This window comes from Delphinus delphis, chromosome 6 (genome assembly GCF_949987515.2).
Source record: "Delphinus delphis chromosome 6, mDelDel1.2, whole genome shotgun sequence".
Lineage (NCBI taxonomy): Eukaryota > Metazoa > Chordata > Mammalia > Artiodactyla > Delphinidae > Delphinus > Delphinus delphis.
In genome coordinates this window covers 85,359,245-85,384,575 of record NC_082688.1, presented here as the reverse complement: position 1 = coordinate 85,384,575, position 25,331 = coordinate 85,359,245, and the positions used below count along the sequence as shown (strand labels likewise).

The following is a 25,331-nucleotide window of genomic DNA, read 5'->3' as shown; positions in this document are numbered from 1 at the left end:
GCAGCATCGGCATCACCTGGGAATTTGTTTAAAATGTCAATTCTTGGGCCTTACCCTAGACATAGTGATTCAGAAACTCTGGAAGTGCAGCCAAGTAATGTGTATTTTAACAAGCCTTCAGGAGATTCTGAAGCACGCCAAAGTTTGAGAACCACTGTTAAACCACACTGGACATTTAAAAAATCATTTTGTAATGCTAAGTGTGTATCTTGCCTTTCCAACAGAATTGCTAGCCTTTTGGGGCTGTCTCTGACTGTATTTATCACATGCTGCTAATACTTATTGCTTACATAAAACAGGCTAGAATCTGGAGTTCTGTGAAGGCCACATGTGACCTTCAGGAAGGTTTTATTTTGTCTGCTCATGAATACTATGAACTGCCGAAATTAAAAACCTAGATACCAGACTTTTCTTGAAAAAGACTGCAGGGTCTGGCAACACTGGATCCAAAATCCCACATGGCAACAATCAACTGAAGAGTGGCTGAGGGTTCAGTTAGCCACAGTCCCCACCATTCCCTGATGCCTCCCTGATTCTGAGGCTTTGTGTAGACCAACCTCACTCACTTACATCACCTGTCCAGCCCCTAAAGGCATTTGGGTTTGACCCATGTCTGGGGAGAGGGAACCTAAATTATCCACAGCTTGAAATACTTAGCTGTTTCTGAGCACCAAGTTTAGGAACAGAATTCTAGAAGCCAGTGTCTCTGATTAGCACTGACTCTGTTTGGCTTCATTTTTCACCAGGTAACAGGGCAAGCTATGAAATGACTCATGCACTGAAGATCAAAGTTTTGTAGTGGCTTGCCCATGTGACAATGCATGGGTGAGCTGTAACAGAACAAAGAGATTTTTGTATGACTTCATTATGGAACAATGGGATGTGGAGGACATGGAATTGTGATTTTGAGACATCAGGTTTGTTTCCTTGGTGTATACGCTCTGCTGAGCTGCAATAGCAGATAAGGTGTGGAAAGATTCTTTTCCAGAGAAGCATGTGGGGGAAATAGCATTCTTAAAAACTACTTTCAGGGCTTACAGAAATTTTAAGTCAAATCCTGGAGTAGGATTTGACAACTGTGCCTTTAACACAGACACCAAGTAGCTTCTGTACAAAGAACGGAAAAGATATCGTTTCTGTATCTCGCCCAGATCATTAGGGGCAGCTCATGAAATAGTGCATGGAGTGGCAGTTTGGGGTCTCTGTCTCAGTGGTAAGGACAGGGCCAGATGTGGGAGTGAGAACTCACACATCTACGTGGAAACAGGCTTCAATGAGGAAAGTTTCAATAAGGGAGCAAGCTTCATTAGTAAGCCTGAAGGAAGCTCTGTTGCCATGGAGTTCATCCCAAAGCAAAAAAATCAAAAAAATATATCCACTTAAAGATTTCTGAACCAGAGGATACAGACAAGGGGCCACTATTAGGTCATAGGGCTATTTTCTGACAAACTCTTACATTTTATTCTCTCCTTAACCACCACTGTATCCCAGCATTCTTAAGAAAGGAAAGAAGAGATGGAATATGTCACTGATGACTAAATCTTCCTTTAAAGCTGTTAGAATTTACAACAACAATAATTTTCTCAAAGGCAAAGATGACTCTTTCTCCTGGGCAGACCTAATATTTTGAATAGTCTATTAAAAATGAAAACACCTCTTCATGGCAAAGTAAATATAGATATAAAATGGGACAGACTTGTGATGTGAAAACAAGGGTGCACTTTCCCTCCTTAGCCTTTGGTACCACTGTATGAGTCAGGGTTCTCCAGAGAAACAGAACCAAAAGGATGTACAGATATAAAGAGAGAAAGAGATTTATTTTAAGAAACTGGCGCATGCAATCATGGAGGCTGACAAGTCCCAAGACCTGCAAGGGGAGTCCACTGAACCCAGCTGGTGACCCAGTGGGGCCAATGTATCAGTTTCAGTCTGAAGACAGGAAAAAGCCAATGTCCCTGCTTGAAGGCCGTCAGGTAGGAGGAATTCCTTTTTATTCAGGGTAAGGTGAGCTTTTATGTTCCATGTGGAACCTCAACTGATTAGATGAGGCCCACCCCCATTGGGGAGGGCAATCTGCTTTACTAAGTCTACGATTCAAATGTTAACCTCATCCAGAAACACCCTCAAGACACAACCCAGAATAATGTTTAACCAAATGTTGGGACACCCTGTGGCACAATTAATTGACACATAAAAGTAACCATCACTACTCCCCACATGCCCGGTGGGTGAAAAGGCTAGGACAATCAGCTCACAGGGAATGCTGGAATCTGTAAGGAGCAAATACCCAGGGAAGACAAACATGCATCTGACCCTGTGGGGGAGGGGCCATCTTCTAAGATTCCTCCTGCTTCTTCCACCTAAGAGCTGCTCTTTGTGAGCTCACTCAACTTTTTTTTTTTTCTTTTTTTGCGGTACACGGGCCTCTCACTGTTGTGGCCTCTCCCGTTGCGGAGCACAGGCTCCGGACACACAGGTTCAGCGGCCATGGCTCACGGGCCCAGCTGCTCCGCGGCATGTGGGATCTTCCCGGACCGGGGCACGAACCCGCGTCCCCTGCATTGGCAGGCGGACTCTCAACCACTGCGCCACCAGGGAAGCCCCTCAACTTTTATTCAAGGTCTCCACATAATGAACTGTGTAAAGCTGTGCGCCACTATCCACCTAACAGCATGGCTACAATTAGAGACAAATATTGACAATACAAAGGGTTGATGGAGCAACTGGAATGTTCATTCATTGCTGGAAGGGCTGTAAAGTGGTGAGGCCACTTTAGAACACAGTTTGGCAACTGCTCGTAGAGTTAGATGTACACTTACCACATGGCCCAGCAAACCCACTCAGTGTTATTTACCCCAAAGAAATGAAAACTTATGTTCACACACATGACTGTTTATGGTAGCTGTATGCACGATCACCAAATATTAGAAACAACCCAAATGTCCTTCAATGGGTGAGTAGATAAACAAACACCACACAAGGGAATACTATTCAGCAATAAAAAGGAGCAAACGACTCATGCACAAATCTCAAAAGCATTATGTTGAGTGAAAGAAGTCGGTCTCAAAAGATTGAATACTTTATAATCCTACTTATATAATTTTTGAAAAGACAAAACTACAGTAATAGAGAATGGCTCAGTGATTGCCAGAGAGTAGAGGGAAGAAGGTGGGTGTGACTAGAAGGGGAGAGTACAAGGGAGTTTTGGGGGCAACGGGACTATTCTGAATCCTGATTTGGGTGGTGGTTACACAAATCTATACATGTGTCAACTTTCATAGAATTACACAACCCTCCCCCAACATCAAATTTACTGTATAATAATTTTAAAAAAATTTAAATCAAGTGGTAAAAAAAATCTGTATGTTATCCATTCTATGCACAGGATAAATGCACCTAGTGGAAAATACCTACGAACTGGGAGTCAGTCAACAGAAGCTGAATCCAGAATATACACACGCAGGTGGCAGTAACTCCCCGGCATCATTTGTACATTCTGATATACAAAGGGAGCAAATTATATTCTTGACTTACTACGCGTGACCTGGTAATTCTCTGAAAACGCAAAACAGTTGGGATCTACATAATTTCTTTCCCAGGAACTTTGCATTCATGGTCTCTGACAACAGCCTTAAGGGAGGAAATTTAGGCTTAGAGATAGATGGTAAAGGATTTGCCCTGGATTTTGATCTTGGTTCTGTCTGGTTTCCAAGTCACCATATAAAGCCATAGAAAGGATTACACTCTGATTCCTGTCTTTTCTCTGCTGAACCCTGAGCAGGCCCCCTTAATCCTCCGTGCCCTTAAAACCCTGCTCTTCCTTTAAAGCAGTGGTTCTCAAGGAGGGGGTGGGGGGATGGGGAGGCGGGTAAGGGGAGAAAAGAATCTGCCCCCCAGGGGATATGTGGAAGTGTCTGGAGGCATTTTTAGCTGTGACAGCTAGGGAAGAGGATGCTATCTGGTGGGTAGAAGCCAGAGATGTTGCTAAACATCCTACAACACACAGGATGGCCCCCTGAACAAAGGATTATGCAGCCCAATATGTCACTAGTGCAGAGGTTGAGAACTTCCCAGAAACATGTATTAAACACATCCATGAGCCAGACATGTTTACGTTCTCATCTCATTTATCTCCTCAAAACCCTTTTGAGGTAGGTATTATTGACCCCAATTTATAGTTAAGAAGGTTGTTGCTCAGACGCATAAAGGTATGTGCCCAGAACCCAATGGTGAGGCAAGAGGCAGTGGGCACCCCAGGCCCTTGTGACAGCAAAGCGCAGGTCCCCATAGTGCAGTGCCCCCAAGGCTGGGCTTCCTCTGTATACCTCCCTTCACTTCCATCTCCCCTGGTCTCAAAAATCACCTCTTAGCCCTAAGAGATCTGCACATTAGGGGGAGCTGCTGGGCTGGCAGAAGGACACATCTTAATTCGAGGCTCCAGGAAATGGGTGGTTACTAAGAACCACCCAGGATTGCTCCATCCATCCCTCCCTCTGCCCTCAGGGTACTAATGTGTGTCCTCCATCCGAACAGCCCAGAGACACTCCCAGTGGCGTGTTCTTGATGACTTCCTCTCCTCTCCTCTCCAGCCAGCCCATGTTGCTGGACTCATGACCAGGAGTGGGGCCCTCAGGCAGAGGGCCAGGGACAGGGGGACGCGTCACAGAACATCACGCTACAGTTTCCCACAATAACATCCGATGGGCAGGGTGTGCCTGAGAAAATCAGCAAAACGCTTTAAAAACAATCACTCATCCTGAGTGATTCTGGTTCACTTTTACCCTTTCATATGAGTGTTGACAGTTCCAACAGTTAAAAATGGGGTGTGGTAAGACAGAGGGAAGAGAATAGAGAAAGAAAGAGAAAAAGAGAAGTAGGAAAACAGAGGGGAGGCAGAGGAACAGCGTGACAGGAGGGAAGAACGTAAGCCTAAAACTTAACATGAAACTCAAAACGCAGACGACCTCAAGACAAACGAGGAAGAACCCCAAGATTGGGGATGCGCCTGCAGATCAAGTGGGACCACATCAACGGAAGTTGCTGCAGAATTACTCCAGATAACTGCAGCCGGCCTCACAGCGCACCACCCACTGCAGTTCTTGAACTTGGCAAAGCCAAGTCAATCCCTGACGAGGCTCCGGGGCTGGTCACTGCGCTGTCCAGCTGCCGGGAAGCCTGCAGCCCACCCTCCTCCCCACCCAGCCACAGCACTCACAGTTCCAGGATCAGGATGACGTCCGTCTTGTTCTCATAAACCTCGTGCAGGGTGATGACGTTGGGGTGCTGGATCTCCTTCAGGATGCTGACCTCCCTCTCGATATCCTCACGGCTCACGCCCCGCCGGCTGGATTTGGTCCTCCTCTTCTTGATGAATTTGGCGGCATACTGTAGACCGGTGCTTTTCTCACGGCATTTCTTCACAACTGCAAACTGCCCACTGAAGAGAGAAGGCAGAAGAGGTCCCAGGTCATTTATACATCCTTTATTGTTCACTAAAACCCAGGTTTGGGCAAGGATGTGGCCCCATGCCGGTGGTGGTGTGGGGGGGGGCGGCGGGGGGAGGACAACAGGATTACAAATAGGAAAGTCCAAATTGTGGGAAATTAACAAATTCACCAGAGAAATCTCTTCTATATTTCAGTTCCATTAAGCCTGTCTCTTTATGAACATTGTTGCAAAGAACAAAAATTTATTTTCTTGAATTAAATGTTATTAATTGGTAATATGCCCCCGTTTCTCTGCTCTCCTCCATCTCCCCCATTTCAGATTCAGGGGCCACAGGAAGGAGCTCCCTCCTGTCTGACCTCATTTCCTTGTTCTTATCCTGTATGTCTAGGAAAGCAAGGGATTGGGACCGATAGAAAAATATATAGGGCCCTGCCTTCAATGACATATTTCTAGCACCAATATTTGTCAACTGAAACGCTCAAAACAACAACAAACAATACAGGTATACCTCATTTTATCGTGCTTCACAGATATTTTTACAATTTGAAGGTTTCTGGCAACCCAGTATTGAGTAAGTCTGTTGGCTCCATTTTTCCAACAGCATTTGCTCACTTTGTGTCTGTGTCACATTTTGGTAATCCTTGCAATATTTCAAACTTTTTGATTATTGTTATATTTGTTATAGTTATCTGTGATCAGTGACCTTTGATGTTATCCCTGAAAAAAGATTACAACTCGCTGAAGGCTCAGATGATTGTTAGCATTTCTTGGCCATAAATTATTTTTTAACTAAGGTATCTACATTGTTTTGTTTTAGATAAACTGCTATTGCACACCTAACAGACTACGGTATAGTATAAACATACCTTTTATATGCATTGGGAAACCAAAAAATGCCTGTGACTCACTTTATTGTAATATTTGCTGCATTGCCCGTGGTCTGGAACTGAACCTGTGATGTCTCTGAGTCTGCCTGTGTATATTTTGTTCACACTTCAGGGACTGATAAGTCACATGACCTAAGTGAGACCTTTTGGAGAATGTGAGACAAAGATTTTTTCTGAGACACTTTGACCCCCCAAAACTGCTGCCAGTCATCTCATGACCACTCTTGATCTAAAGTAGAGGCAAAGCTGGTAAAAGGAAAGAAACCAGTAACACTGCAGTAACACTGTGGAATGGCTGGATCAACCTTAGCCTGAAGGTATCTGCCTTTAGATTTTTCAGCAACATAAGCCAATAAAATTCCCTTTACCACTAAAACCAGTTTGATTTGGGTTTTTTATTTCTTGCAGAGGAAAGCATCCTAAATTCGACAGCAAGCAACCAGAGTCTCCTATCCACATATAAAAGAATATAATAACAGAGCTTGACAAAATATAGTAAAGTGACTATGTAAGCGGCTGAAATCTTGAGAAGCAAGTAGGCTACCCTGAAAGTAATGGAAGGATGCTTCCTGTGTCAATGGCGGCACCTTCACTTCCTCCCTAACACCCTAGTGCCCAGGGCCCATCCACCCATCACAGGATCTGTATATTTCTTGGCACCTTCTAGGGAACTGCTATGTGGAGAATTATCACAGTTATTTCTAGCTAGCTTTATTCTCCTCACATGAAGACAAAAGGGAGATAGAAAAATCAAATTAAGGTTAATATTTTGATGTTAAAGAATCGATACTTTAAAACGTTACTCATTTACTTTGGCAGCGGGAGGCCAGTGAAGAGAAAATACATAATGAAGGATTATTTTTACAGCAGCGTCAATTTTTTTGCATGACAGCTTATTAACACCATTTTTCCCCCTGCAGCAGGATAGCCGAGAAGCTGAAGAATAAATCACATCGGAACCCTAGCACCTATTGCCCGTAAACTCACAGCCTTCAAGAGCCATGGGATCTGTTACGACTTTATTACAACCATTTCCTGATTTCTTTGGGGAGTGAAGAACTGGGCTTTCTCTCTGGTGGGGGGGTGGGGTGGGAGGTGAGCAGCAGAGATGGGGCTTATGGAGGAAAGAGGAGAAACAGCCTGAATACAAAACAAAGTTAGTTACTGCTTTACAGAGGCCAGTGAAGTGGTGCGTGTATCCGCTCTCCTCTCAAAGACAGTACCATGTCCCCACTGAGTGCTCTCAAGGGGCCCCGGGCCAGCCCAGGACCCCCAACCCATAGCAACCCATGCTTCCAGGAGCTGGGCCTTGCACGTATCTTGCAGTCACAGACACTTGTCTCGGGGGCTGTAAAGGCAGACTCAAGGCAAACTCAGTGGTTTGAATCACTGCTTTAAAAAACAAAAGCAAAGAGCCAAAAGCCTGCTGAATGCAAGCCTAAACTCAAAGACTATTCCGAATGTGTTTTCACTGCCAAATGTTCCATGCTGACCTTTTTTTTTTAAAGTTTTGGACATTCTTTTTTTTTTTTAAGCTAAACTTTAAAAAAAAAAATTATTTATTTATGGCTGCGTTGGGTCTTCGTTGCTGCGCACAAGCTTTCTCTAGTTGCGGCGAGTGGGGGCTACTCTTCATTGAGGTGTGCGGGCTTCTCATTGCAGTGGCTTCTCCTGTTGCGGAGCGCGGGCTCTAGGCACCCGGGCTCAGAAGTTGTGGCTCGCGGGCTCTAGAGCACAGGCTCAGTAGTTATGGCCCACGGGCTTAGTTGCTCCGCGGCATATGGGATCTTCCCGGACCAGGGCTCGAAGCCGTGTCCCCTGCACTGGCAGGCGGATTCTTAACCACTGCGCCACCAGGAAAACCCTTCACGTTGACCTTTGATGCTTTTAATTATGGGAAGTGAGAGCATCAGGCCTCCCAACCCTAAGGGCTGGGTTCAGGCATGGTTCTGAACGTCCTATGTGTCGAGGCCAGTAGTGTGTGCACAGATCTAAGCTGACCATGTTGCCCAGGTTTGCGGCGAAAACATCTGGAACCCATCCCCTCACCAAATCATTGATCCCCCACTCACACTTCAGGGTCCCCACGTGAGGGGTGCTGGTGGGAGAGGAGGGGCCAGCAGGTGGGAAAGGCCCCCGCGCAGGAGAGGATGTGATTCTAGTGGCCCACGGCAGCACGCTAGTGCTCTGAATAACCCTGGCTGCAGAGGGTCAGACGAGGGTGTAGAACAATTTTGGAAAACACCTTTTAGACTTATCTCAATGCTGTCTCTTTAAAGACACTTCTCCTTATTTATTGCCAATTCTTGAACAATCTGCCTCCCCACTCCCTTGCTCCAACCAGTGCTCCACCCCTGAGTCCACAGGGAACCTCATACCCCTCTGTGGTACCTGCTGTTTCCTGTTTCTTGCCCATTTCCACCCCTCCCAAGACCGTAATCCCTTCAGGACCGAGGGCTGTCGGGTGCATCTTCTATCCCCGAGGCCCTTGGTGCAGAGCCCCGCCAGGAGCCCATGCACAATGCTGATGTCCTGCTCTTGAATTCCGAATCTATAACCCTAAAAACCAGAGGTGCTAAACTGAAGCTGCCTCACTGTAATTCCATAGAGCCGTGGAGCCGCGAGGGGCTCACACTGCCTGTATTTGAATGCCTAGTAGCTGCGTACCTGTGGGCTTACTTAACCTACTTAACCACTCTGCCTCACTTTCCTTACCTGTAAAGTGGGTACAGTAGCGTGCCTACCTGGGAGGGATGTTGGGATGGAGGGAGCAGGGATAAATGAGCTAAGATGGGTCAAGTGGTTAGAACAGTTCCTGGCAATAGTAAAATCTTCAGTAACTGTGAGCCATTTTCTTCCAAAACTGGAGGATTTTTTGTTTTTTTTTTAATTTACTTTTTGGCTGCATTGGGTCTTCATTGCTGCATGCAGGCTTTCTCTAGTTGCGGCGAGCGGGGGCTACTCTTCTTTGCAGTGCACGTGCTTCTCACTGTGGTGGCTTCTCTTGCTGTGGAGCACGGGCTCTAGGCATGTGGGCTTCAGTAGTTGTGGCACGCAGGCTCAGTAGTTGTGGCTCACGGGCTCTAGAGTGCAGGCTCAGTAGTTGTGGCACACAGGCTTAGTTGCTCCGTGGCCTGTGGGATCTTCCAGGACCAGGACTCGAACCCGTGCCTCTGCATTGGCAGGCAGATTCTTAACCACTGCGCCATCAGGGAAGTCCCCCAAACTGGAGTTATTGTCATTAGCTCACGGTTGCTCAAATCTCAAAGCGCTGCAGTATTTACCCCCAAAATGTCACCTCTCAGGACTGCCTGGGGGAAGAGACCCCTAAATGGAAAAGCAACACAAAACACACACACAGCAGGGCGATACTCTGTTAAAGTATGTAAAACTGCTGCTAAATCTGGAGGCTGGCTCCAGCCTTCCAACACAGCGTCCTGTCCCCCTTCTTCTCACTGCCCCACCCCGAGGGAGAGGAGCTGCTCAGGACTCCTGGTCCCTGAAGCTGGCTGCACTCAGTGCCTGGGACGAGGATGGAGCCCCAGCTGAGCCACATGCAAGACCCACAGGGAGGGGCTTGGTGTGACTCGGTGATGCTCGTCGGGCATTTCCACAGGGCCACCTCCTCAGGCGACCAGCAGGCTGAGGACAGACTCTTCAGAGAAGACATTCTTCTCTAACACAGTGATTTGCTTTGCGAGGCCTAATTCCAGTTGGGCCGTTGGTTAACTGCTGCTGCCATCCTTCCCTGCCTGGGCACCTGGCCCCCGTCTCCCTCGCGCCCACATTCCACCCTGCATTTGGCCACACTGGGGGAAAGTCCTCTTCTCCAACATCCCCCCCCCTCAACTGAAAGACAATTTGCTTGGGATTTCTGTGGCAAGGGCTTTTAAATTGTGGGCTCCCAGAGCAACATCCTGCTCCAGCTTCCAGGGTGAGCTCTGGGCAGGAGGAGAGTAAGCACACACAGAGAAGCCAGGCCACCACTGCTGCCCACTTGGGGGACTGCTTGTCGCTCCAGCCCCTCTCCCGTGACAAACACACGAGGCTTCTCAGTGAATGACGCCCACACAGGCTGTGGTGACGGTTCCGTGGATGGGGAATGTACCTTCCTCACTAGAAAGCAAAAACTCACTGTATATTATCATTTAAACTTGACAAAACAGAGTACAGGCTACCCTCAATTTTTGTGGGATCCATATTTGTGAATTCACTTACTCCCTAAAATTTATTTTTAAACGAAAAAATCAATACTCGCAGTACTTTTGTGGTCATTTGTGGATTTGAATAGCCAGATGTGCATGCTCCCAGCTGTGCTCGGGCAAGGCCACACTCTGCCTTCCTTTTTCAGCTCTCACACTGTAAACAGTGTCCACTTTACAGTCTGTTTAGTGCCATGGTTTTTTGTTTTGTTTTGGGTTTTTTTTTAAATTGAATTTTGTGTTTTTTGTTTGTGGTTTCACTATTTAAAATGGTCCCTAAACATGGCTTTGAAGTGCCGTCCAGAAGCATGGACGCTATGGTGCACCTTACAGAGAAAACGTGTGCTAGATAAGCGGTGCTGGCTGTGAGTTCACTGTTAGTGAATCAACGATATATATTAAATAAGGTACCTTTAAAAAGAAACACACATCAAACAAGGTTATGCATTGATCTGTGGATGAAAATGTGACCAGAGGCTCACCGGTACCTAACCCTGTATGTCCTCCAGAACCAATGGTTCAGTATCCATTAATTCAGTGTTTGTGATGAATTTATAGAACATACCACAATGAGAATTAACTGTGTGTCATTTTAAAAAACTCGACTAACATTCCGTCATTTAATAACTGACAGTTTGCTGCACTAGGTACAGACAGCCACACTCATTTTAAAATGAAAACTTTCACTTCAATGTAATAAACATTTATTAAGCTCTACTGGTCAAATGAGTATAAAAAGAAGGAGACCCACCCTTGCATTAAAGAATTACCTACTTAAAAAAATGTGTTTTTAAAAAAAAAAAAAAATGTGTTTTATACATAATCACAAATTTTATTAAAAAGAGAAAAACTTAGAGGGCAGACAGCAGAAGCAAGAAAAACTACAATCCTGCATCCTGTGGAACAAAAACCACGTTCACAGAAAGATAGACAAGGTGAAAAGGCAGAGGGCTATGTGCAGGATGTAGGAACAAGATAAAACCCCAGAAAAACAACTAAATGAAATGGAGATAGGCAATCTTCCAGAAAAAGAATTCAGAATAATAATAGTGAAGATGATACAGCACCTCGGAAAAAGAATGGAGGCAAAGATCGAGAAGATGCAAGAAATGTTTAACAAAAATCTAGAAAAATTAAAGAACAAACAAACAGAGATGAACAATACAATAACTGAAATGAAAAATACACTAGAAGGAATCAATAGCAGAATAACTGAGGCAGAAGAACGGATAAGTGACCTGGAAGACAGAATGGTGGAATTCACTGCTGCAGAACAGAATAAAGAGAAAAGAATGAAAAGAAATGAAGACAGCCTAAGAGACCTCTGGGACAACATTAAACGCAACAACGTTTGCATTATAGGAGTCCCAGAAGGAGAAGAGAGAGAGAAAGGACCTGAGAAAATATTTCAAGAGATTATACTCAAAAACTTCCCTAACATGGGAAAGGAAATATCCACCCAAGTCCAGGAAGCGCACAGAGTCCCAGGCAAGATAAACCCAAGGAGAAACACACGGAGACACATAGTAATCAAATTGGCAAAAATTAAAGACAAAGAAAAATTATTGGGCTTCCCTGGTGGTGCAGTGGTTGAGAATCTGCCTGCTAATGCAGGGGACACGGGTTTGAACCCTGGTCTGGGAAGATCCCACATGCCACGGAGCAACTAGGCCCGTGAGCCACAACTACTGAGCCTGTGCGTCTGGAGCCTGTGCTCTGCAACAAGAGAGGCGGCGATACTGAGAGGCCTGCGCACCACAACGAAGAGTGGCCCCCGCTTGCTACAACTAGAGAAAGCCCTCACACAGAAGCGAAGACCCAACACAGCAAAAATAAATAAATAAATGACTAAACTCCTACCCCCAACATCTTGAAAAAAAAGAAAAGAAAGAAAAATTATTGAAAGCAGCAAGGGAAGAACAACAAAAAACATACAAGGGAACTCCCATAAGGTTAACAGCTGATTTCTCAGCAGACACTCTACAACCCAGAAGGGACTGGCATAATATACTTAAAGTGATGAAAGGGAAGAACCTACAACCAAGATTACTCTACCCAGCAAGGATCTCATTCAGATTCAACAGAGAAATCAAAAGCTTTACAGACAAGCAAAAACTAAGAGAATTCAGCACCACCAAACCAGCTCTACAAAAAATGCTAAAGGAACTTCTCTAAGGGGGAAACACAAAAGAAGAAAAGGACCTGCAAAAACAAACCCAAAACAATTAGGAAAATGGTAATAGAACATACATATCAATAAGTACCTTAAACATGAATGGATTAAATGCTCCAACCAAAAGACACAGGCTTGCTGAATGGATACAAAAATAAGACCCATATATATGCTGTCTACAAGAGACCCACTTCAGACCTAGGGACACATACAGATTGAAAGTGAGGGGATGGAAAAAGATATTCCATGCAACTGGAAATCAAAAGAAAGCTGGAGTAGCAATACTCATATCAGATAAAATACACTTTAAAGTACAGAATCTTACAAGAGACAAGGAAGGACACTCCATAATTAATGATCAGGTGATCAACTCAAAAAGAAGATATAACAATTATAAATATTATGCACCCAACATAGGAGCACCTCAATACATTAGGCAACTGCTAACAGCTATAAAAGAGGAAATCGACAGTAACACAATAATACTGGGGGACTTTAACACCTCTCTTAACACCAATGGACAGATCATCCAAACAGAAAATTAATAAGGAAACACAAGCTTTAAATGACACAATAAAGCAGATAGATTTAATTGATATTTGTAGGACGTTCCACCCAAAAACAGCAGATTACACTTTCTTCTCAAGTGCACACAGAACATTCTCCAGGATAGATCACATCTTAGGTCACAAATCAAGCCTCAGTAAATTTAAGAAAATTGAAATCATTATCAAGAATCTTTTCTGACCACAATGCTATGAGATTAGGTATCAATTACAGGGAAAAAAACCGTAAAAAACACAAACACATGGAGGCTAAACAATATGTTACTAAATAACCAAGAAATCAAAGAGGAAATCAAAAAATACCTAGAGACAAATGACAATGAAAACACGAAGATCCAAAACCTATGGGATGCAGCAAAAGCAGTTCTAGAGGGAAGTTGATAGCAATACAATCCTACCTCAAGAAACAACAAACATCTCAAATAAACGATCTAACATTACACCTAAAGGAACTAGAGAAAGAAGAACAAACAAAACCCAAAGTTAGTTGAAGGAAAGAAATCATAAAGATCAGAGCAAAAATAAATGAAATAGAAACAAAGAAAACAATAGTAAAGATCAATAAAACCAAAAGCTGGTTCTCTGAGGAGATAAACAAAATTGATAAACCATTAGCTAGACAAATCAAGAAAAAGAGGGAAAGGACTCAAATCATTAAAATTAGAAATGAAAAAGGAGAAGTTACAACAGACTGCAGAAACACAAAGCATCCTAAGAGACTACTACAAGCAACTCAATGCAATAAAATGGACAACCTGGAAGAAATGGACACATTCTTAGAAAGGTATAACCTACCAAGACTGAACCAGGAAGAAATAGAAAATATGAACAGACCAATCAAAAGTAATGAAATTGAAACTGTGATTAAAAATCTTCCAACAAACAAAAGTCCAGGACCAGATGGCTTCACAGGTGAATTCTATCAAACATTTAGAGAAGAGCTAATACCCAGCCTTCTCAAACTCTTCCAAAAAATTGCAGAGGAAGGAAAACTTCCAAACTCATTCTATGAGGCCACCATCACCCTGATAACAAAACCAGACAAAGATACTACAAAAAAAAGAAAACTACAGACCATTATCACTGATGAATATAGATGCAAAAAACCTCAACAAAATACTAACAAACAGAATCCAACAACACATTAAAAGGATCATACACCATGATCAAGTGGGATTTATCCCAGGGATGAAAGGATTCTTCAATATATGAAAATCAATCAATGTGATACACCATATTAACAGATTGAAGAATAAAAACCATATGATCATCTCAATAGATGCAGTAAAAGCTTTTTTACAAAATTCAACACCCATTTATGATAAAAACTCTCCAGAAAGTGGGCATAGAGGGAACCTACTTCAACATAATAAAGGCCATATATGACAAATCCAGAGCAAACATCATTCTCAATGGTGAAAAACTGAAAGTATTTCCTCTATGATCAGGAACAAGACAAGGATGTCCACTCTCACTACTATTATTCAACATAGTTTTGGAAGTCCTAGCCACGGCAGTCAGGGAAGAAAAAGAAATAAAGGGAATACAAATTGGAAAAGAAGAAGTAAAACTCTCACTGTTTGCAGATGACATACTATACATAGAGAATCCTAAAGATGCTACCAGAAAACTACTAGAGCTAATCAATCAATTTGGTAAATTTGCAGGATACCAAATTAATGCACAGAAATCTCTTGCATTGTTATACACTAATGATGAAAAATCTGAAAGAGAAATTAAGGAAACACTCCCATTTACCACTGCAACAAAAAGAATAAAATACCTAGGAATAAACCTACCTAGGGAGACAAAAGACCTGTATGCAGAAAACTATAAGACACTGATTAAAGAAATTAAAGATGATACCACAGATGGAGAGATATACCATGTTCTTGGATTGGAAGAATTAATATTGTGAAAATGACTATACTACCCAAAACCATCTACAGATTAAATGCAATCCCTATTAAATTACCAATGGCCTTTTTTACAGAGCTAGAACAAAAAATCTTAAAATTTGTATGGAGACACAAAATACCCTGAATAGCCAAAGCAGTCTTGAGGGAAAAAAATGGAGCTGGAGGAATCAGACTCCCTGGCTTCAGATTATACTACAAAGCTACAGTAATCAAGACAGTATGGTACTGGCACAAAAACAGAAATATAGATCAATGGAACAGGATAGAATGCCCAGAGAAAAACCCACACACCTATGGTCAACTAATCTATGACAAAGGAGGCAAGGATATACAATGGAGAAAAGACAGTCTCTTCAATAAGTGGTGCTTGGTAAACTGGACAGCTACATGTAAAAGAATGAAATTAGAACACTCCCTAACACCATACACAAAAATAAACTCAAAAAAAAAAAAAAAGAGAGAAAAACTTTAGCTAAAAGGAGCAAAGCTTCATATAAAAACACCTAACCTAATTTCCAATGTGATTTTTTTGTCTAATTTACCAATATATGTAATTTAAACAGTACCCTTGTAGTCACTCAGTGAACTGTATCCAGGATGCTATGCAAGGCATTTTACACATATTATCTTATTAATAACCACAACTATGAGATTCACATTATCACTGTCTCTTCTATCAATGAGAAAACCAAGCCTCAAAGAGATTTTAAAAATTGCCCCAAATCATTCAGCAAGTAAATTGCATAATTGAGAAATGAATTCAAACTCAAGTGCATTTGCCTCCAAAGCTCTATTCACTGAGCACAGTTGCTGTGCTGGGCTTGTGTCCAGTTTGTCTGAGATACAAGCCACTCCCGTAAAGTCACAGACAGGACTGGAGTATCATTCAGGAAAGAGTTTTGTGAGGGCAAGGCAAAGAGAGGGGCCTTGTGGTTAAGTAAGTTTGGGCAATGCAGCCTCCTCCTCCCCACTGAAAACTCAGACAGTGTTTTAATTAGCTGAAACCATGGCTTTAACATGCTCAGAGGGGCTCTTCAATAAAAAGAGAAGCCTGTTTGTATGTGTGCTTAGGAAGCATGATACTAACAATAAGAAAGAACCACAGAAGGTTCATTCTCAAGGTCAGCACACAAGGATCACACACAGTTGGGGAAGCATTTGTGTATATTTCACTGCTCATTAAAAATAAACTTATTGGGCTTCCCTGGTGGCGCAGTGGTTGAGAATCTGCCTGCCGATGCAGGGGACACGGGTTCGTGCCCCGGTCCGGGAAGATCCCACATGCCGCGGAGCGGCTGGGCCCGTGGGCCATGGCCGCTGAGCCTGCGCGTCCGGAGCCTGTGCTCCGCAACGGGAGAGGCCACAACAGTGAGAGGCCCGCATACCACAAAAAAAAAATAAAATAAAATAAAAAAATAAACTTATTGTGGGACTTCCCTAGTGGTCCAGTGGTAAAGCCTTCCAATGCAGGGGACGCAGGTACGATCCCTGGTCAGGAAACTAAGATCCAACATGCTGCAGGGCAACTGAGCCAGTGCACCTCAACTAGAGAGAGAAAACCCGCATGCCACAACTAGAGAGAAGCCCGTGCGCTGCAACAAAGAGCCCACGTGCTGCAACGAAAGAGCCTGCATACCACAATGAAGATCCCACGTGCCACAACTAAGACCCCATGCAGCCAAAAATAATACATACATACATACATAAATAAACCTGTTGAAGTTTGTTTAATCCAGTAAGGATTTTATTTTATTTTATCTTATTTTATTTTGGCTGGGTTGGGTCTTCGTTTGCTGTGTGCGAGTGGGTGCTACCCTTTGTTGTGATGCGCGGGCTTCTTATTGCGGTGGCTTCTCTTTTTGTGGCACACAAGCTGTAGGCGTATGGGCTTCAGTAGTTGCAGCACGTGGGCTCCATAGTTGTGGCACATGGGCCCTAGAGCGCAGGCTCAGTAGTTGTGGCACTTAGTTGCTCTGCGGCATGTGGGATATTCCTGGACCAGGGATCGAACCTGTGTCCCCTGCACTGGCAGGCGAATTCTTAACCACTGCGCCACCAGGCAAGTCCCCAGGTTTTGTTTTCAAATTTATCTCTCTGTGGCAGTTTTGCTCTCACTTGGGGAAAGACTGGATGGACACACAATGTTAGAGAAAATGCTGCATTTAGAATGAAGAGCAAACTGGCTGGAGTGACAATTTTTTCTACATTATGGGTTGGTACCTACCCTAGGGCCTGACATTTTCATCATCGACCTTGATCCAGACACTACATTTGAACGAGCTCCCACCAAGGAAGGTGGGTGCGGATTCAAAAAGAGTGACTAAAACAGGGTGTAATTTTTTCTTTGATTTTAAATATGTATCTACCCAGTGCATATGACAGTTAAAATTATTTTTGGTAACTATTTATGATTGTGACTTCCCCACATTAATGCTGGAAACAGATCTGGATTAAATCAAACAGCTGATCAGTTCCATCTCTCCCCTCCTCCCAAGATTTGCAAAAAGGTTTTTAATTAACACAAAATAATTTTTACTTTTGAATTCATATATCAAGCCCGTGGCAAAATTTTAGTGCTGGTTTATGGGTCATCTATTTCTCTTGAAGAACTGCATTCTGAGAGTGGCATTGACTCAAATCCTGCTAGAATACTGAAATTACAGGTCTTATATAAGAGGTGAGGTGACAGAAAAGATTTTTCAAGGATGAGTTAACATTTGATAATAATTCACATTTATGGCAGGGGATACAAACCCCAAAGGGTTTATAGAATAAGGGAGGGAGAAAAGCATGTAACGCTATAATATGGAAAGGGCCACAAACAGGACATAGCCACTCAGGGCCACTCCAGGCGAGAGGGTGAGGTCAGGAGGCCCAGGCTGTGTCCTGAAGGCTGGGCTCCAGCCAGGAGAGGAAGAAAGTGTGTGTTGGAGGGACGCTTCCAAGAGCAGGAAGAGCGTGACCCGAGGCAGGGGGGCATGAAAGAGCCTGCATAATATTTCTGAGGGAGGAGGAAGTGATGGGGGAGGTATGAGGGATCCCCACAATCATGGCCCTGCCCAGAGTGGAGCAATGCCAGCCCCAACTCTGCCAACAACATGGGAAAGCAGGGAACTGGCTGAGCCTCAGTTTCCACATCTGTGCAAGGGCAACGGCCTCAGTTTCCACATCTGTGCAAGGGCAACGGCAACATGAAAGGCCACTCATGTGAGTGCAGCACACCAAGCACATGTAAAGAATGAAAATTAGTATGCTGTCTCAGCTTCAGATTTCTCAAAGAAGCCAAGATGGTAGTATTTCAGAGGCTGAAAAGCAGCACCTAATTTCTTCTTGGCATTTTTCTTTCCAACATCTTTGAAATCTGAGTGTTAAGTCTCTACATTTTTTTTCCCCATTAGGACTCAACAAAGCTATTTTCATTTTGGGTGGGACCTATTTGATTTTTACCCCCTTGGTTCCTAAAGGATCTTGTGGAGTTGTTTGTATGCTGAAGTTTTAGCCTGTGGGTAGGTGATGGGAAGCAGATTGCATTTTGTAAACACGGCCTCAGCCATATCTTCTATCTCACGTGCTCTTCCGCAGTGTGGCCCTGCCTCTCCCATCATCTTGGTCCCCTGGAATCTGAGCGTTGCTTGATCACTAGAATGAGGCAGAGTTGATTCTGGGGTTTCTGCCTGGGTTGCTCAGCATGCACATTCTTTGGAGCTCCCTCTGGGAACCGAGCCACCATGCTGGGAGAAGCCCAAGCTCTTTGGAGAGGCCATGTGGATGTGTTCCCGTCAATAGCTCCAGCTGGGCTGACAGTAGCTTTAAAAGGCCAGCCGGGAGATTGGTTTAAGATGGTGGAGTGGAAGGATGTGCACTCACTCCCTCTGGCAAGAGCACTGGAATCACAACTAACTGCTGAACAATCATTGACAGGAAGACACTGGAACTCACCAAAAAAGATACCCCACATCCAAAGACAAAGGAGAAGCCAAAATGAGATGGTAGGAGGGGCGCAATCACAATAAAATAACATCCCACAACTGCTGGGTGGGTGACTCACTAACTGAAAAACACTTATACCATGGAAGTCCACCCACTGGAGTGAAGGTTCTGAGCCCCACATCACGCTTCCCAATTTGAAGGTCCAGCAACGGGAGGAGGAATTCCTAGAGAAACAGACTTTGAACGCTAATGGGATTTGATTGTAGGACTTCTACAGGACTGGGGGAAACAGAGACTCCACTCTTGGAGGGCACACACAAAGTAGTGTGTGCATCAGGACCCAGGGGAAGGAGCAGTGACCCTATAGAAGACTGAACCAGACCTACCTGCTAGTGTTGGAGGGTCGCCTGCAGAGGTGGCAGGGGTGGCTGTGGCTCACCATGGGGACAAGGACACTGACAGCAGAAGTTCTGGGAAGTACTCCTTGGCGTGAGTCCTCCCACAGTCCACCATTAGCCCCACCAAAGAGCCGGCTAGGCTCCAGTGTTGGGTCGCCTCAGGCCAAAGAACCAACAGGGATGGAACCCAGCCCCACCCATCAGCAGACAAGCAGATTAAAGTTTTACTGAGCTCTGTCCACCACAGAAATACCCAGCTCTACCCACCACCAGTCCCTCCCATCAGGAAACTTGCACAAGGCTCTTAGATAGACTTATCCACCAGAGGACGGACATCAGAAGCAAGAAGGACTACAATCCTGCAGCCTGTGAGGAAAAAAAAAACACATTCACAGAGAGATAGACAAGATAAAAAGGCAGAGGGCTAAGTACCAGATGAAGGAACAAGACAAAATCCCAGAAACACAACTAAATGAAGTGGAGATGGGCAACTTTCCAGAAAAAGAATTCAGAATAATGATGGTGAAATGTTTCTTGTAAACAAGAAATGTTTAACAGAGATCTAGAAGAATTAAAGAACAAACACCTAGAAAAATTAAAGAACAAACAAACAGAGATGAACAATACAATAACAGAAGTGAAAAATACACTAGAAGCAATCAGCAGCAGAATAACTGAGGTAGAAGAATGGATAAGTGACCTGGAAGACAGACTGGTGGAATTCACTGCCACGGAACAGAATAGAGAAAAAAGAATGAAAAGAAATGAAGACAGCCTAAGAGACCTCTGGGACAACATTAAATGCAATAATATTCACATTATAGGGGTCCCAGAAGGAGAAGAGAGAGAGAGAAAGGACCCAAGAAAATATTTGAAGAGGTAGAGTAGAAAACTGCCTTAACATGGGAAAGAAAATAGCCACCCAAGTCCAGGAAGCGCAGAGAGTCCCAGGCAAGATAAACTCAAGGAGAAACATGCTGAGACACATAGTAGTCAAACTGACAGCAATTAAAGACAAAGAAAAATTATTGAAAGCAGCAAGGGAAAAATGACAAATAACATACAAGGGAACTCCCATAACATTAAAAGCTGATTTCTCAGCAGAAACTCTACAAGCCAGAAGGGACTGGCATGATATACTTAAAGTGATGAAAGGGAAGAACCTACAACCAAGATTACTCCACCCAGCAAGGATCTCATTCAGATTCAACAGAGAAATCAAAAGCTTTACAGACAAGCAAAAGTTAAGAGAATTCAGCACCACCAAACCAGCTCTACAACAAATGCTAAAGGAACTTCTCTAAGTGGGAAACACAAGAGAAGAAAAGGACCTGCAAAAACAAACCCAAAACAATTAAGAAAATGGTAATAGGAACATACATATCAATAATTACCTTAAACGTGAATGGATTAAAAGCTCCAACCAAAAGACACAGACTTGCTGAATGGATACAAAAACAAGACCCATATATATGCTGTCTACAAGAGACCCACTTCAGACCTAGGGACACATACAGACTGAAAGTGAGGGGATGGAAAAAGATATTCCATGCAAATGGAAATCAAAAGAAAGCTGGAGTAGCAATACTCATATCAGATAAAATACACTTTAAAGTACAGAATCTTACAAGAGACAAGGAAGGACACTCCATAATTAATGATCAAGTGATCAATCCAAAAAGAAGATATAACAATTATAAATATTATGTACCCAACATAGGAGCACCTCAATACATTAGGCAACTGCTAACAGCTATAAAAGAGGAAATTGACAGTAACACAATAATACTGGGGGACTATAACACCTCGCTTAACACCAATGGACAGATCATCAGAACAGAAATTTAATAAGGAAACACAAGTTTTAAATGACACAATAGACCAGCTAGATTTAATTGATATTAATAGGACCTTCCATCCAAAAAGAGCAGATTACACTTTCTTCTCAAGTGCACACAGAACATTCTCCAGGATAGATAACATCTTGGGTCACAAATCTAGCCTCAGTAAATTTAAGAAAACTGAAATCATATCAAGCATCTTTCTGACCACAATGCTATGAGATTAGGTATCAATTACAGGGAAAACAACATAAAAAACACAAACACATGGACGCTAAAAAATATGTTACTCAGGCTTCCCTGGTGGTGCAGTGGTTGAGAGTCCGCCTGCCAATGCACGGGACATGGGTTCGTGCCCCGGTCTGGGACGATCCCACATGCCGCGGAGCGGATGGGCCCGTGAGCCATGGCCGCTAAGCCTGTGCGTCCGGAGCCTGTGCTCCACAACGGGAGAGGCCACAACACTGAGAGGCCCACGTACCGAAAATAACAAACAAACAAAAAAATGTTACTAAGTAACGAAGAGATCATTGAAGAAATCAAAGAGGAAATCAAAAATTACCTAGAGACCAGTTACAACGAAAACACAATGACCCAAAACCTATCGGATGCAGCAAAAGCAGTTCTAAGAAGGAAGTTTATAGCAATACAAGCCTATCTCAAGAAACAAGAAAAATCTCTAATAAACAATCTAACCTTACACCTAAAGGAACTAGAGAAAGAAGAACAAACAAAACCCAAAGTTAGAGAAAGGAAAGAAATCATAAAGATCAGAGCAGAAATAAATGAAATAGAAACAAAGAAAACAATAGCAAAGATCAATAAAACTAAAAGCTGGTTCTTCAAGAAGATAAACAAAATTGATAAACCATTAGCTAGACAAATCAAGAAAAGGAGGGAGAGGACTCAAATCAATAAAATTAGAAATGAAAAAGGAGAAGTTACAACAGACACCACTGAGATACAAAATACCCTAAGAGACTACTACAAGCAACTCTATGCCAATAAAATGGACAACCTGGAGGAAATGCACAAATCCTTAGAAAGGTATAAACTTCCAAGACAGACCAGGAAGAAATAGAAAATATGAGCAGAGCAGTCACAAGTAATGAAATTGAAACTGTGATTAAAAATCTTCCAACAAACAAAAGTCCAGGATCAGATGGCTTCACAGGTGAATTCTAACAAGCATTTAGAGAAGAGTTAACACTCATCCTTCTCAAACTCTTCCAAAATATAGCAGAGGGAAGAACACTCCCAAACTCATTCTACGAGGCCACCATCACCCTGATACCAAAAGCAGACAAAGATGTCATAAAGAAAGAAAACTACAGGCCAATATCTCTGATGAACATAGATGCAAAAATCCTCAACAAAGTACTAGCAAAGAGAATCCAACAGCACATTAAAAGGATCATACACCATGATCAAGTGGGGTTTATCCCAGGAATGCAAGGATTCTTCAATATATGTAAATCAATCAATGTGATACATCATATTAACAAATTGAAGGATGAAAACCATATGATCACGACAATAGTTGCAGAAAAAGCTTTTGACAAAATTCAACACCGATTTATGATAAAAACCCTCCAGAAAGTAGGCATAGAGGAAACTTACCTCAACATAATAAAGGCCATATATGACAAACCCACAGCCAACACCATTCTCAATGGTGAAAAACTGAAACCATTTACCCTAAGATCAGGAATAAGTCAAGGTGGTCCACTCTTACCACTATTATTCAACATAGTTTTGGGAGTTTTAGACATAGCAATCAGAGAAGAAAAAGAAATAAAAGGAATCCAAATCAGAAAAGAAGAAATAAAACTGTCACTGTTTGCAGATGACATGACACTATACATAGAGAATCCTAAAGATGCTACCAGAAAACTACCAGAGCTAATCAATGAATTTGGTAAAGTAGCAGGATACAAAATTAATGCACAGAAATCTCTTGCATTGTTATACACTAATGATGAAGAATCTGAAAGAGAAATTGAGGAAACACTCCCATTTATCATTGCAACAAAAAGAGTAAAATACCTAGGAATAAACCTACCTAGGGAGACAAAAGACCTGTATGCAGAAAACTATAAGACACTGATTAAAGAAATTAAAGATGATACCACAGATGGAGAGATATACCATGTTCTTGGATTGGAAGAATCAACATTGTTAAAATGACTATACTACCGAAAGCAATCTACAGATTCATTGCAATCCCTATCAAACTACCAATAGCATTTTTCAGAGAACTGGGACAAAAAATTTCATGATTTGTATGGAAACACCAAAGACCCAAAAAAGTCAAAGTAATCTTGAGAAAGAAAAACGGAGTGGGAGGAATCAGGCTCCCTGCCTTCAGACTATACTACAAAGCTACAGTAATCAAGACAGTATGGTACTGACAGAAAAATACACATCAGTGGGTCAGGATAGAAAGCCCAGAGATTACCCATGCACATATGGTTACCTTATCTTTGATAAAGGAGGTAAGAATATACAATGGATAAAAGACAGTCTTTTCAATAAGTGGTGCTTCAAAAACTGGACAGCTACATGTAAAAGAATGAAATTAGAACACTCCCTAACACCATACATGAAAATAAACTCAAAATGGATTAGAGAACTAAATGTAAGACTGGACACGATAAAGGTCTTAGAGGAAAACATAGGAAGAACACTCTTTGACATAAATTACAACAGGATCTCTTTTGATCCACCTCCTAGAGTAATGGAAATAAAAACAAAAATAAACAAATGGGACCTAATGAAACTTAAAAGCTTTTGCCCAGCAAAGTAAACTACAAATAAGATGAAAAGACAACCCTCAGAATGGGAGAAAATATTTGCAAGTGAATCAATGGACAAAGGTTTAATCTACAAATTATACAAACAGCTCATGCAGCTCAATATTAAGAAAACAAACAACCCAATCCAGAAATGGGCAGAAGACCTAAATAGACATTTCTCCAAAGAAGACATACAGATTGCCAACAAACACATGAAAGAATGCTCAACATCACTAATCATTAGAGAAATGCAAATCAAAACTACAGTGAGGTATTGCCTCACACCAGTCAGAATGGGCATCATCAGAAAATCTGCCAACAACAAACGCTGGAGAGGGTGTGGAGAAAAGGGAACCCTCTTGCACTGTTGGTGGGAATGTAAATTGATACAGCCACTATGGAGAACAGTATGGAGGTTCCTTAAAAAGTAAAAATAGAATTACCATATGACCCAGCAACCCCACTACTGGGCATATACCCAGAGAAAACCATAATTCAAAAAGACACATGCACCCCAATGTTCATTGCAGCACTATTTACAATAGCCAGGTCATGGAAGCAACCTAAATGCCCATCGACAGACGAATGGATAAAGAAGATGTGGTACATATGTACGATGCAATATTACTCAGCCATAAAAAGGAACGAAATTGGGCATTTGTAGCAACGTGGATGGATCTGGAGAGTGTCATACAGAGTGAAGTAAGTCAGAAAGAGAAAAACAAATATCGTATATTAACGCATATATGTGGAAGCTAGAAAAATGGTACAGATGAACTGGTTTGCAGGGCAGAAATAGAGACACAGATGTAGAGAACAAACGTATGGACACCAAGGGGGGAAAGTTGGGGGGGCGGTGTGATGAATTGGGAGATTGGGATTGACATGTATACACTAATATGTATAAAATCGATAACTAAGAAGAACCTGCTGTATAAATAAATAAGTTAAATTAAATTTAAAAATTCAAAAAAAAAAAAAAAAGGCCAGCCAGGTGAGTCTTCAGATGGCTCAAGCCCCAGCCAACATCTTAGTGCTACCATGTGAGAGACCCCAAGCAAGAACACTCAAGCAACGCAGAGAAGCATGAGCTCATAAAAAATTGTTGTTTCAAGCTATCAAGTTTTGGGGTGTTTGTTCCACAGCAATGGATAAGTGGAACAGCCACTATT

The 25,331-nt window shown here is 42.6% G+C and overlaps 1 protein-coding gene across 3 annotated transcripts in view; it reads right to left on the bottom strand.

Annotated features, from left to right (window-relative positions):
• DAPK1 (death associated protein kinase 1) overlaps positions 1-25,331 on the bottom strand; it is a 209,710-nt gene that overhangs the window by 99,305 nt on the left and 85,074 nt on the right. For all 3 annotated transcript variants that reach the window (XM_060014994.1, XM_060014996.1, XM_060014995.1), the window contains exon 3: positions 5,216-5,437. In XM_060014994.1, the coding sequence (XP_059870977.1) occupies positions 5,216-5,437 (222 nt within the window). The remainder of the gene's footprint in view (positions 1-5,215; positions 5,438-25,331) is intronic.